The sequence below is a fragment of the Ailuropoda melanoleuca genome, chromosome 15 (assembly GCF_002007445.2).
Source record: "Ailuropoda melanoleuca isolate Jingjing chromosome 15, ASM200744v2, whole genome shotgun sequence".
Classification (NCBI taxonomy): domain Eukaryota; kingdom Metazoa; phylum Chordata; class Mammalia; order Carnivora; family Ursidae; genus Ailuropoda; species Ailuropoda melanoleuca.
This window is the reverse complement of record NC_048232.1, coordinates 76,515,658-76,529,222: the sequence shown is the minus strand read 5'-3', so window position 1 is coordinate 76,529,222 and position 13,565 is coordinate 76,515,658. Positions and strand designations below refer to the sequence as shown.

Genomic DNA, 13,565 nt, shown 5'->3' with positions numbered 1-13,565 from the left:
ACACTTTCCGGGGTGATTCTCTAACAGCCACAGGGGCCATAAACCCACTTCAGAGATGGGAAAATCAAGGAAAGGGGCAACTGGCTCAGGTGCCATGTAGGAAGGGGCAGGCTGCAGCTCCAACGAGGCTGCCAGAGCTCATGCTCTCAGTCAGTGCACCCTAGTTCCTTCTAGAATCTACCTCAGGGTGTGGCCTTTGAAAAACTCTGGTGAAGAGTTTGAGGCCTAAATCTCCAGTTGCCCCCAATATGCCATTGTGGATTCCAGGGTGGGGGGCTCAGGAGATGGGTCCGCCTCTGCTGCCAGAGGGGAGCTTCCGGCTGAGGGGGCTCAGTGTCCGACCTGTCTGCAGGAGGGGGTGGTGGCTGCCGGGTCAATCTGCATGGATGGCCGTGCACACTCTTGGAAGATACTTGCCCTAAGGGAAGGGGCCTGGAGGGGCACGCGATTAACCAGCGATGATATACGCAGGAAGCCGGTTCTGGAACGGACAGAAGCCCGGTCTCTCAGATCAGAACTCTGGCCCCGGGCACTGGCAGAGCTGAAAGAGCTTTTCCGGGAAAGCTGTGAACATGGGGAGGAGCCCAGCAGCTGGGCTTCGGGGCCATGGGAGGAGGGTGGGCAACTGCAGACACTCATTTAGCACTCCCGTGTGCAGGACACTTCCGAGAGCTTTCTATATATTATGCCCCTTTGGTGCGATGCAACCCAGTGAGGTAGGTCCCAGTGGCATATCCATTTTACAGACGAGGAAACTGAGATCCAGGGAAATAACCTGGCTTCCAACTGCTGCCATTTGGCTGTCTTAGCTCCTGTCCCACGCTGCCTCTGCGAGGGCAGGAGAGAAGGGGTCTTCATTCCTTGGTGGCAGCAAGAGCCCATCAGGAGCTCCAGAGACAAACCCAGAGTCCGGGCAGAAAAGCTCAACCCATCTTTAACTGGCACCTGTAAGTAACCACACCCACGGTGGGCACAGGGTGGGGACAAACCGCAGAGGCTGTGGCAGACAGGGCCAATGGCCAGCAGCTTTAGAAGGGACTGCGGACCTTCCAGTGCTGCCCCTGGCTGTGATGTCAGGGTCCTCAAAGGTGGCCCCAGCCACAGGCAGGGGCAAGGTGTGAGGTTTCGTGCAGAATCACGGGAGGCCAAGACCACAGGCTGAGCCCCAGCAGGGCAGGAAGAAGGGATGGCTACTCGTGAGATGCCACCTGGAAACTCTCAAAAACTGCTGTGTGAACTTTCCAGAGGAGCTGCGTTTCTGGTAAGTTTGCATGTAGGGGGCAGGGTCTGAGGGGGCCTCCCTCACCCCCAGGAACATGCAGGGCGGAGGACTTGGATGCACCAGTAACGGACTCAGCACAGCACTCACAGTCCTCCAGGAGGAAAGCTGAGTTGCAAACAGCAGGGGGGCATGCGGGGAACAGTGAGGGGAGAAAGGCCCCCATCAGGAAAATGTGAGAAGCAATTCTGTTCCTAAATAGTAGGATGCATGGTGACCGCTGGAAGGAGTGCACAGGGAAACTGCTGGATGCTTTTGGCCAAAGAACCAAAGACCCAGAGACTCCTAGAGCCAGGTATGGCCCCTGAGCTGATCCCCTGTGTCCTCCCGGGCGTCATCTCTGTAGCATCCAGCCATAGGAAATGTCATTGTCACTATTATTATGCTCAGTAGTGACAGGTGACGATCGCTGAGCCCCTACACTGTGCCACGGATGTAAGCACCTTACGTGCACTGTTTCTAAACCTCACGAGCTCTGCAAGGCATGTGCTGTATTAATCAGTTCCACAGCAGCGATCTGCAGCCGAGGGGATTCTGCCTGCCAGAGGACACCTGGCAAAGTTTGGGGCCATTTTTGGTTGTCATATCCAAGGGCCTGCTACTGGCATTCCATGGGTGGAGATGAGAGCTGCAGTTAAATGTCCTACAATGCACAGGACAGTCGCCACAGCAATGAATTTAGCCTCAAATGTCAATAATGTCAAGGCTGAGATATCTTATTTTATAGATAAGGAAACTGAGGCACAGACAAGAGTCCAACTGGGGTCTATCTGACTCTAAAGCCTGTACTCTTCACCCTACACCTTACCCGTTTTTTAGAGACAGCCCAGTGCGGCCACGGTCAGCTCCAAGTCCAATCTGGCATTATGTAGTCAAGGGGTTAATGAATGCTCCTTACCCTTGATTCAGTAATTCCATTTCTGGGAATCCTTCCCAATGTTAGGACCCAAAATGCAGCAAATCTTTATGCACAAGGATTTTCACCCAATCCTTATTTATGGGATCCAAAATTTGACAAAGAAATATACGTTTAAAAATAACAGCATGGTTAAAAAAACTCCGGTACATTCATGTGATAAAATAAAAAAACTTATGCAGTCATTAAAAATGTTTACACAGAACTGCAGCACCACGAAAAAAAAATCCTCTTCTTAAAATGGTAAGTAGAAAAAAGTAAAATTCACAGTTGCATACTGTGAGATCAGGATTATGTTATTTAAAAACTCTGTATTGAGTAAGTACCAAAACTGCCCCCCCCAACCACCCGTAAAATGTTGACTACGGATTTCTCTGCCTAGTGGGATTGTGGGTGGTGTTCCCTTCCAACTTGTCTGTAGTTTCTGAATTTTGAATTATGGCACGAACTACTTGGCGTTATCAGAATTATAAGCTTACTAAGGTGATATATTTTCTTCCTTGTCCTGTCCATCCACATCAGGCTGGAGTATCATCCTTCCGTCTTTCTCTAAGCTCTAGTATAAAAGCTCAGAACAGGGGCACCTGGGTGGCTCAGTCGGTTGAGCATCCGACTCTTGATTTTAGCTCAGGTCATGATCTCAGGGTTGTGGGACTGGCCCCATACTGGGCTCTGTGCTCAGTGCAGAATCTGCTTGAGCTCTCTCTCCCTCTCCCCTGCTCTCCCCACCCCCCGCTTACGTGCATGCCCGCTCTCTCTCTCTAAAATAAATAAATAAATCTTAAAAAAAAAAAAAGCTCAGAACAAGAAAACTCACAAGGGAGTGAAGAAGGGAAGAAGGTCCATGTTTTAGGGCCCTACACCACCCTTCTAGTTCCCCAAGATGCTGGGACACCTTTAGCCTTGGTTGGGCTAACCACCACCCTTGAGAATCATTCAGCTAAAACTACACTTCTAGGTTCCCTGCTTCTGCTCCTGTCTTCTCACCTTGGAGTGCCCTTTCCCTCACGCTCCCAATTACTGAAGACCTTGAAGGCTGTGGTCAAGTGTTACTTCTTCCATGCAGCTCTCCAGGATGCTCGGAGTCAGAATCTCTTCTTCCCTGGGTACCCACAATACCTGCTAGTAAAGTCTAACATGTCACTCGTTTAATTCTGTCGTGTTTTATGGCTGCTTCCCCTACTGAGCCTTAAGGGCAGAAGCCGTGCCTCACTCACTGTCCTGTTCCCAGAGGGGCAGTGTGTGTGGTGGTTAGAAACATGCTGTTTGGACTCAGGCCACCTGAGTCTGAGCCTCCAATCTGCCACTAACCAGCTGTGTGACCATGGGTGCGTTATTTAACCTCTCTGTAAATGGGGATTTTTATGACCTAATGGATTTGTTGGGTGGATAATAATAGTACTTACCTCATAATATTAAATGAAATAATGCATATAAGTCACTTAAAACACATGGGAGTCTAGCATGTCCTAAGTTTTAATAAATATTCAGCCCTATTTCTTCTTTTTCTCATGACCGTCATCATCATCACCACCACCATTATCACCACCATAACCATTACCATCATCTTCATCACCATTATCATCTCACTATCACCATCAACACCACTGTCACCATCATAACCATCATCATCTTCATCCCCACCATCACCACCACCACCACCGTAAACCACCACCATCACCACCACCACCATCATCTTCATCACCACCATCACCACCACCACCATCCTCACTGTCACCACCACCACCACCATCCCCACCATCACCACCACCATCACCACTACCACCGTCACCACCATCATCACCACCACCACCATCATCATCCCCATGATCACCACCAGCATAATCTTCACCTTTATCAGCAGCAGCCCAGTTCCTGACCAGAGGCCCTAAGGACATCTCTGAGGAGGCTGGCCACGGGAGATGGAACTGGCACAGGGATTCTGCAATCGCTGGCTCCATTTCAAGCCCCACTCTCTGTATGTGCTATCTGCTGCTTCACCTTTCTGCTTCATGCACCCCAAACGACAAATCCACTTGTCACTGGCTGCTGTGTGTTTCAGCAGCTGGAGTTGGTTCCAGAAACCTTATAGAATCCGCTTGCAACCGTGTTTCCCAAATGTCGGCCACTTGGGAATCACTATCAGGACTTCTCTCATTATCTGTGGGCTGCAGGTACAATTTATCTACTTAATATTTTTCTTTAAATTCACTCATTTTTTCACTCATTTTAAAAGGAAGCTTCATATCAGTGCCATAAATGGAAAACCAATATTTTTCTAGTGCTCATGAAAAATTCATGGCAATTAAAAATAAAAAGTGTTTTGTGTATCACCTACGATCATCTCCTGTCCCTCCCTCAGGAAATGCTGCTCTAACCTGCCAGACTCAGGCTGTCAGCGCAGCTCCCACTGAGCCGTCCCCCCACATGCCAGATATGATCGTTCAGGACAAAGGGCTACACATTCCAACAGTGGCTCCTTCAGCCCAAAAGACGGCAACAGAGGCAGCAATTTCACCTCCTTCCCTCGTCCACAGTCAGCTGCCACTTACTACAGGATGTTTTCAAAACCTCCTACAACCCTGGGGGAGGAAGGATCATTACCCTCTTGTCATAGGTGGTGATACCGGAGATCAGAGTGATCAAGTCACTTGCCTTACGTCACACAGCACAGGTGAGGAAACAGAGATGTTCTCCTGCATCACAAACTACTGTTTAACTTTCCTCACCAAAACTCCTTCCCTTGAAAAAGAAAGAATGAAAAGATCACGTGTAATCCAAGTCAATAGGTACAATGGAAGACTGAACTCTGGACTGAGCACGAAACCTACCAGTCATTCATTCATTCATTCATTCATTCATCAAATATTTATTGAGTCCCACGTGTGACAAGCATTATCCCAGGCCCTTAGGATATAGTGATATTTAAAAAAAAAATAACCCTCTCAGCTGTCATGAGTTTACAGTCTTGGTGGGGTGGATAGATAATACATAAATAAACATACAATAGGTCAGGTGGTGATAAGTGCTATGAAGAAGACTGAAGCAGGAAAGTGTATGGAGAGCAGTGGGGCAGGGGGTGAGTGGTGTGCTCACAGGAGGGCCTCTCTGAGGAGGTGACATTGGAGCAGAGGCCTGAATAAAGTGACAGAGGAGCCTTGTGAATACCAGGGAAAGAGCTCTCCAGGCAGAAGGGGCAGCAAGTGCAAAGGCTCTGTGGTGGAATGGAATATTTGAAAAACGCCAAGAGGCCAGTGACCGTTTTGCCATCGAAGAGGGTCACAGGTGCACCCCAGGGGCTGGAGGCAGCAGGACTCTCTGAAAAGAGCCCAAATGTATTCTAAACAAGGAGAGAGACACTCTTGTCCAAGCAGGTCTAAGTTTTTTTTTTTTTTTTTCCTTTCTGGTGACGGCGAGGGGCAAAAACTCAAAAATCTTTTTACTCACCATTGTAAATTATTGGCCCCATTTTGATTGCCTCATTGAACGGAAACATCAAGTTCACAGTTGAGTGTGGAAAGTTCAGTGTGAATAGGAACGGACATGTTACGATAAGGCTCTCATTTTTTCCCCTTTAAACCACAGAAAGCAAACGCTATAATTAATGACTCTCCGACTGGGGTTTCAACTGGGAGCTTGTGGATAAGGCTGGGACGTCAGGCAGAAGAGCCGAGACAAGACCTCAGAAGACACCAGTGTGGGACTGAGTGGAGCCCAATGCAGAGTCCAGTTGGTTCAAAAGTGAGAAAAGCCAGGGTCTCTGTTTTTCCCATGGGAGAGCCTGGGTGGACCCGATCCCCCCGGATCTGCTCACTGGTTCAGGGAAGGAGAGCCTGAAGGGACTGCCCGCCGGTCTCTAGGTCAACCGTGAAGTTCGGCGCATCGCCATGTAAATTTGGGAAATCTCTGTTGCTTGTCAGTGAATAAAGGGGTGACACACAGTGAGCTAGTCTCTGAAACAAGATTGGGAGAAAATGCCACCAGGGAGGGGAACTCTTGATGACAGTCCAGTCAAATATTAAATAGTCTATGGAACTGGATTTTGATCTCAGAGACCTGAAACTGAGCCTCTGTATGCCTAAACTACTGGAGTGCTAAGCTAAATTAGGGTGCCGCGAGGCCCCCAAACTGACACAGGCTGGTGATTTTTTTAAACTCGGTTCTGTTTAGAGGAGTATCCACGATGCATCCTCCAGAGCGAGCCCCGGATCCCCTGAGCTGGAAGGAAGCCAGCCCTCACTGCACCTGTAACCCGTAGAAACATCTGCGGGGCTGCTCCCCAAAGGAGGGCAGTCTAGTGGCGAGGCGTGGAAGCTCTGCCTTGAGAACTGCACTCAGTCTCAACTCCTGCAGTTCACGGGCGTGATGGAGCTTAGACAAGTCGTTCATCCTCCTCTCTCATCTGTTCCTGCTGGTGCGGACAACAGTGGTTACACTGGAAATAACTCCTGTGGATTTATCATAGCTCCCTGGTTCTGTGACATCAGCTGCTGCAGATCATGACTGAGTCCTGAGAAGGCCACGGACAGGGGCCCTGCTCCTGACCCTGCACAGCCTGATTCCAGAAGAACACGAATGTCTGGGAACAGACTCGCTCCAGCTCGCCTTTGCAGTAAAACAGTAGTTTCCACAAGCCGCACTGGTAGAGTGATCTCTGAATATGAAGAACAGCTCTCTATGTACACAGAGAGAGCAGGGCTCGTATTGATTCAGACCGCAGAGCAAGCCGGTCTAAATTACAGTCAGATCAGAAAAGCAGGCAATTTTATTACCTCCAGTTGCAAGGTGGCTTATCACCGTGCTGGTGCGCACACCTTCTCTGGGGCTGACTTAATGAATGTACAAATCCCCCTTGTAATTAGCAGCACCCATTGTGTGCCAACAATTCATAGGTGAAAGTCAACATTCAATGAGAATGACAGCGTCTAATTTACAGAGCAAATTGTCCTTAAAAACAATTTACGCGGCTGCTGCTGCTGCAGCCCACCTGCTTTGGCCAAGCACAGATTTACTTGGCAAACCCTTTCTTTGAAGAGTGCTCGAATTAAGCAGGGCCCCGGCCCAGGTGCTAGACTCTAAGAGGGACCCTTAAGGTTATCCCAGGACAAACCTTTGAGACCCCAGTGGAGAGCTGGTGAGGAAGCTCTTCCCAGGTCCTGCCCATGCAGACATGACCCAGCCCTGTAGCCAGATTCTGCATTTCCAGGGTCATGGGCATGTCTTAGAAATTTGGAAGGTCCCAAACAGCGTGGCATTTCTTCTTAGAGCAATGTTTCCCCCCAGGGTGCTGCTTGGACCCTCTATATCCAAGTCCCTGGGGAGCTGTTTAAGTGCAGACATTTTCTTTTCAATTGTTGAAGATATTTCAAAATATTGTTCACACGTATCACGACCTCCAAATAATAGGGTCATGGAAGCTGCTGCTAGATCCTGTTATATAATGTGCTGCTAAAAAGTACAGAATGACTACATCGCAATTTTCATAAATAATATTTCAGTAACTGAATTTTAAATAATTGGTTTCTTTTGTAAACATATGGACTTGTTTCATGCATTTAAAAATATTATTCTGCAAATGACACTACAGATAAAAGACTGGTATCCAAGATCTACAAAGAACTTCTCAAACTCAATACACAAGAAACAAATAAACAAATCGTAAAATGGGCAGAAGATATGAATAGACACTTTTCCAATGAAGACATACAAATGGCTAACAGACACATGAGAAAATGTTCAAAATCATTAGCCATCAGAGAAATTCAAATCAAAACCATGCGAAGATACCACCTTACGCCAGTTAGAATGGCAAAAATTGACAAGGCAAGAAACAACAATTGCTGGAGAGGATGTGGAGAAAGGGGATCCCTCCTACATTGTTGGTGGGAATGCAAGTTGGTACAGCCACTCTGGAAAACAGTGTGGAGGTCCCTTAAAAAGTTAAAANAGGTCCCTTAAAAAGTTGAAAATTAAGCTACCCTATGATCCAGCCATTGCACTACTGGGTATCTACCCCAAAGATACAGACGTAATGAAGAGAACGACCATATGCACCCCAATGTTCATAGCAGCATTGTCCACAATAGCTAAATCGTGGAAGGAGCCGAGATGCCCTTCAACAGATAACTGGATTAAGAAGATGTGGTTCACATATACAACAGAATATTACTCAGCTATCAAAAAGAATGATTTCTCAACATTTGCTGCAACATGGACGGTACTGGGGGAGATAATGCTAAGTGAAATAAGTCAAGCAGAGAAAGACAATTATCATATGGTTTCTCTCATCTATGGAACATAAGAACTAGGAAGATCGGTAGGGGAAGAAAGGGATAAAGAAAAGGGGGTAATCAGACGGGGGAATGAAGCATGAGAGACTATGGACTTTGAGAAACAAACTGAGGGCCTCAGAGGGGAGGGGGGTGGGGGAATGGGACAGGCTCTTGATGGGTAATAAGGAGGGCACGTATTGCATGGTGCACTGGGTGTTATACACAACTGATGAATCATCGAACTTTACATCGGAAACCAGGATGTACTGTATGGTGACTAACATAATAAAAAAATATTATTATTAAAAAAAGCTATATACTGTATAGTATACAGAAAGCTATAAAAAGCAGTGCTTTAAGGAAAAAAAATAAAAATATTATTCTGAGGCAGGGTCCATAGGCTTCACCAGACTGTCAAAGGGGTCCATGGAACCCAAAAGTTTAAGAACAATTGTGTGGCTGACGGGTAGCTGGAAGACCCTGTGATGGGCAGCATCTTGTGACTTCTGGGTTTGATGAGAATGGATGTGCAATTTCCAAATTCAGTCGCCAGGAAGCAGCTCCCTAATGACCACAGGGCCCACCACAGCCTGAATCAGCTATGACTTCCCTTTCCAGAGGGGCGCACTATGTGCTAAATGGAGGATGCCCATCTTGTGTGTATAGGGACTTCCTTTGGGAAGAAGCACAAGTTCCCTTCTGGACCCTGACTCCTTTTTATGGCTCAGAATTTTCTAGAATGTCACACCAACTCATACTTCAACATAATCCATCATTTTTGAGATCAATGCTCAGGTCCCATCAGGAACACACAGTCAAGCAATTTGACAATCAATTGAATCATACGTAAATACAATTTTATTTTCTTCTGGTTGGCCAGACTCCGAGGGCACAGCCCTGAATTACAGGGTGCATAAGCATGGCAGATCACTGCTCAAACTTGAGACACCCAACCATCTTGACAATTCCTCCCTTGTCTCCACCTTTCTGCTCCTTTCTCTCTTCCTCTCTCTCCCTGTCCTTCCCCCTTCTCTTCACATCTCCTGAGGACATACTATGTGCCAGGCGGTATTCTTGGCATTGGGGCTACATCAATGAACAAAGCAAATATCTCTCCTCTCTGTGACAATATATTCTAGTAGGGAGAGATAAGCAATTAAAAAAAAAAGAAAAGGGTAAAATATAGAGCGTGGCTAGGTGGAAGGGGAAGGGTAATGACTGTTAACGGCTACCATGTTCCTTGTTGGGGTGATGACCATTGGTGTGCTAACACTGAGGGTGGTTGATCGTTGGCACGCCGCAGTAAATAACTGAAAACCGCTGAATTGTACACTTTAAAGAGGTGAACTGTATATAAATTATATCTCAGTGAAACTTCTATTAAAAAAACAAAAAAATTTAGGGGGAAAGAGGTCTTGGGGGTAATATAATTTTGTTTTTGTTTTTTAAATATTTATTTATTTATTTATCTGGGGGGCAGAGGGAGAGAATCTCAAGCAGACTCCCCTCTGAGTGCAGAGTCCAATGCGGGGCTCGATCTTACGATCCATGAGATCATGACCTGAGCTGAAACCAAGAGTTGGACACATAACCGATGGAACCACACAGGTGTCCCTAAAGCGTATTACAATTTTGGGTGAGACTTGAAGGTAATGAGGGGAGTCAGCCATGTGGCTACCTGGAGGAAGAGTGGTTGAGGAAGAGGAAATAGTAAGTGCAAATGTCCTGAGGCATGCCTGCTTAGTCAAGGAAAAACAAGGGGCCAGGGTGGCTGGAGTTCAAGGGGTCTTAGGGGAGAGTGGAAGAGTAAGAGGGATATGTGAGGTGGCTTACAAGCAATTCTGAGGACTTTTGCTTTTCCTATGGGTCAGATGGAAAGCCAGTGGAGGATTCTGAACAGAGGAAAGATGTGATCTGACATATGCTTTAAGTGGATCTCATTGGAAATCAACAACGAGTGGCTACCATTATAGAGCGTTTACTGTGTGTCAGCCACCACGGCAAACCCTCTTTATGGGCATTGCCCATTGAATCACCACAACCATTCTTTAAATCAGCTACTATTATTTTATAGAAAAGGAAACTGAGGCTCAGGAAATGCTAAGAACTTGACCTACAACAGTGACAATGGCAGGAAGTTTCACTTGCCTGCCTGGCTCCGGAGCCCTTGCCTTCCCTATGGCTATCATGGCAGAGGTCTGTGCACACAGCAGGTGCTCAAGAAAAGCTGTTACGTGGCTGGTGACAAAGCGCTGTCCTGAGGGGAGTGGCACCTTGGGCACAGAGAGGGCCAGAGAACCAGTGTCCACTTACTCAGTTCCGCGATGCTGCCCACCCGGGTGGCCAGCAAGGACTGCTCGATGGTCCTCAACTCCGACTGGCTGAACATGGGCAGTTCCCCCGGCTTGTTCGGCCGCTGCGGGTCCCTGTGAAGGTTCAGGCTGTCTGGCAGGCACAGCACTCCTGCAGGTGGTGGGGAGAGACAATGAAAGAGAACAGATCGTTAGTTTTCAGTAACTAAAGGAGGGGCGCAAAACCTTGCAGCGCCTCAAACCACACCAGGCTTGGTACCGCAAAGCCAACATGGTGACCAGGGCTCTGAACTCCTTTCAGAAGTGAGGGCGAGCTATTTTAAGAGGTTTCCTCAAGATCCTGACCTGCCGATTTTAAGGAACGTGTGGGCATTCATCTGCATGCACGCATTGCCAGAGGACACAGACTAGAACCCCTTCCTCTGGCCTGGCTTCTGTCCAGTAGAGATGTCTCCTGAGGAGCCAGTGGTCACTGTCCCATTCTCCCTTCCAGAGGCAGCTGCCACCCCGAGCGTCCCTGCGCAGAGGAAGAGTCTCTGCTGACCCTCGCTTCTGAGGGCTTGTTTTCTTTGCCCCACGAACTCAACTCTGGGTGGTTGGGCTATTATTTGTGAGACAAAACTCTGGCTTTCTCTGCAGTAGAGTCCCCACGGGCCTTTGAAACTGTATGGTGAAAACCTACGGGGAAACCTCTGGCATCGAGTTTTTTCCTCCCTTCCTCGCCCTCCCATGAACATGTAGCAAGAGCCTGAGAACTTGCTTGGGGAGGCTAGTTAGGAATATTCACGCTTCCCTTGACCACCCAAACCTCCCAAGGCAGAGCCTACTTTCTTGCTCCTTGACTTGGGGCTTGGCTGATTGACTTGCTTTGGCCAAAAGTACACTAATGCGCGTGACAGAACCGAAGGCCTGAACAGCGTTTGTAAGCTGAATTTGCTCTCTCGTACCTCTGCCGTCACCACAAGAGGAACATTCCCTGGCTGGCCTGCGCATCGAAGGAGGGTGAGGAGACACACGGAGCAGCTCCGGTGTAGCTTAGAGCTGCCCCACAAAAACAAACACCGATGTGGTGAGCCTTTGAGATAGTGGAGGTTGTCCGGTACCCAGCACGGTTGTGGCGATGACCGACACAACGAGCAGTGCAATCACGGAGGATGCAGTGAACAAGGCAGGTGGCCGCCGCGCTTGCTGGGGGCTGAGGATACAGGCGTGGCTAGAACGCACACTCTCCTGGGGCACCTGAGTGGCTCAGCTGGTTGAGCGCCCAACTCTCGGTGTTGGCTCAGGTCGTGATCTCAGGGTCGTGGGACTGAGCCCCACATCAGACTCTGCGCTTGGTGTGGTGTCTCCTTGGGATTCTCTCCCTCTGCCCCTCCCCCACTTGAATAAATAAATACATCTTAAAAAAAAAAAAGAGGACACATTTCCTGTCCTCGGTGGGCTCACAGACTAAGCAAAGAAGGCTGTTACCACACACCACCATGAAGCCTTATGGTACGTGCCATGTGCTCTACAGTGTGAGAACGTGAGGAATGAAGGGACGACTTAGCAGGGACCCGAGCAATGAGTAGTCGTCAACACACAGGAAGCATTTATTGAGTGCCTACTCTGTTCTCAACCCTGCAAGGCATTTTGGAGATGCAAAAGCAGCAGAGGACATATTCAAATAGTGGATTAACTAACCGAGGAGACGAGACTGCCAATGACCAAAAAAACCCATGGGGACAATACGATAGTATCAATACACAGGTGCCGAGTGACTTAAGCCAACTGGTAGGGTGAGTGGGGACAGACAGATTGTAGAGGTCAGCAGTTCAAGCCCATTGCCACCTTGCTTGAGCCGCAAAACCTCAGCAAACAAAGGGTCCTGCTTTGAAGAGGGGCAGACTTGAGGTGGCACCGGTCACACATACCTCTTCTGGCCCCTGCTGCCCAGCCACACTGAGCCAGTCACTTGCTCCTGGATGTTTCCCATTCACACTGAACAAGATGACGCAGTGGACATGGGCACTCTCGTAGATGATTTGTGGATGAATACCAAATACATGGATCAACAGTGCAAACAAATGACCACTAGATTCTCATGTTCCTATAATCAGGAAACTGGCCACGTAAGTGTCTTTCTAAAATTGTTCTCTATTATTTTTCAAACACTTCATGAGTCAGAATAAAAATGTATTTTATATCACAGCCCAGGGTGCACACCCACACACCCACACACCACCACCACATACTTATCGCGTGTTTCATGAAAACAATTTCATGTAAAATAATACTGATCCTTATGACATATGATGCATTCTCATTCTTTCTCCTTTTCGCTTCTCTTCTATCTCGTTAATAAAAATGCTGGTCTGCAGCACTGGAAGTGATTTCACGACCCACTCATGGGTCATGACGAGCATTTTGAAAAACAGTGTGGACGACACTAGTACACACCTTGGCACTGACTGGACAACACAGGTTCATCATTCACTGGACACTACCAAGTGCTGTGCGAGGCTCCACGGGGGATGGAGAGATGATCGAGAGGTGATCCCTGCATTTCAGAAACCCTCAGCCTTGCAGGGAAGACAAGACCTTCACAGAAATACCCAATATCCAAGGTGGGCCTCCTGCCTGCCTCCTTTGCCTAAGTAGATGAGTCATCCTCCCGTTCAGCCCAGGCAGGGACACCGAGTCATCCTTGCTTCCTCCTGCTTGCTCACCTGCTGAGACCGTTGGTCAGAGGCCAAGTCGAGAAGCCATTGCCACGGCAACAAATGGTGGTCCAATCCCGCACCGGA

The 13,565-nt window shown here is 48.1% G+C and overlaps 1 protein-coding gene and 1 long non-coding RNA gene across 2 annotated transcripts in view; one reads left to right on the top strand and one right to left on the bottom strand.

The window, feature by feature from the left end:
* BTBD11 (BTB domain containing 11) overlaps positions 1-13,565 on the bottom strand; it is a 305,437-nt gene that overhangs the window by 109,071 nt on the left and 182,801 nt on the right. Inside the window, 1 exon segment of the mRNA XM_034643682.1 lies at positions 10,781-10,930. Within this exon segment, the coding sequence (XP_034499573.1) occupies positions 10,781-10,930 (150 nt within the window).
* LOC117796357 lies at positions 1,147-3,245 on the top strand. Its single transcript, XR_004620780.1, has 3 exons — positions 1,147-1,261; positions 1,482-1,574; positions 3,154-3,245. It is a non-coding gene; the product is annotated as an uncharacterized LOC117796357 (long non-coding RNA).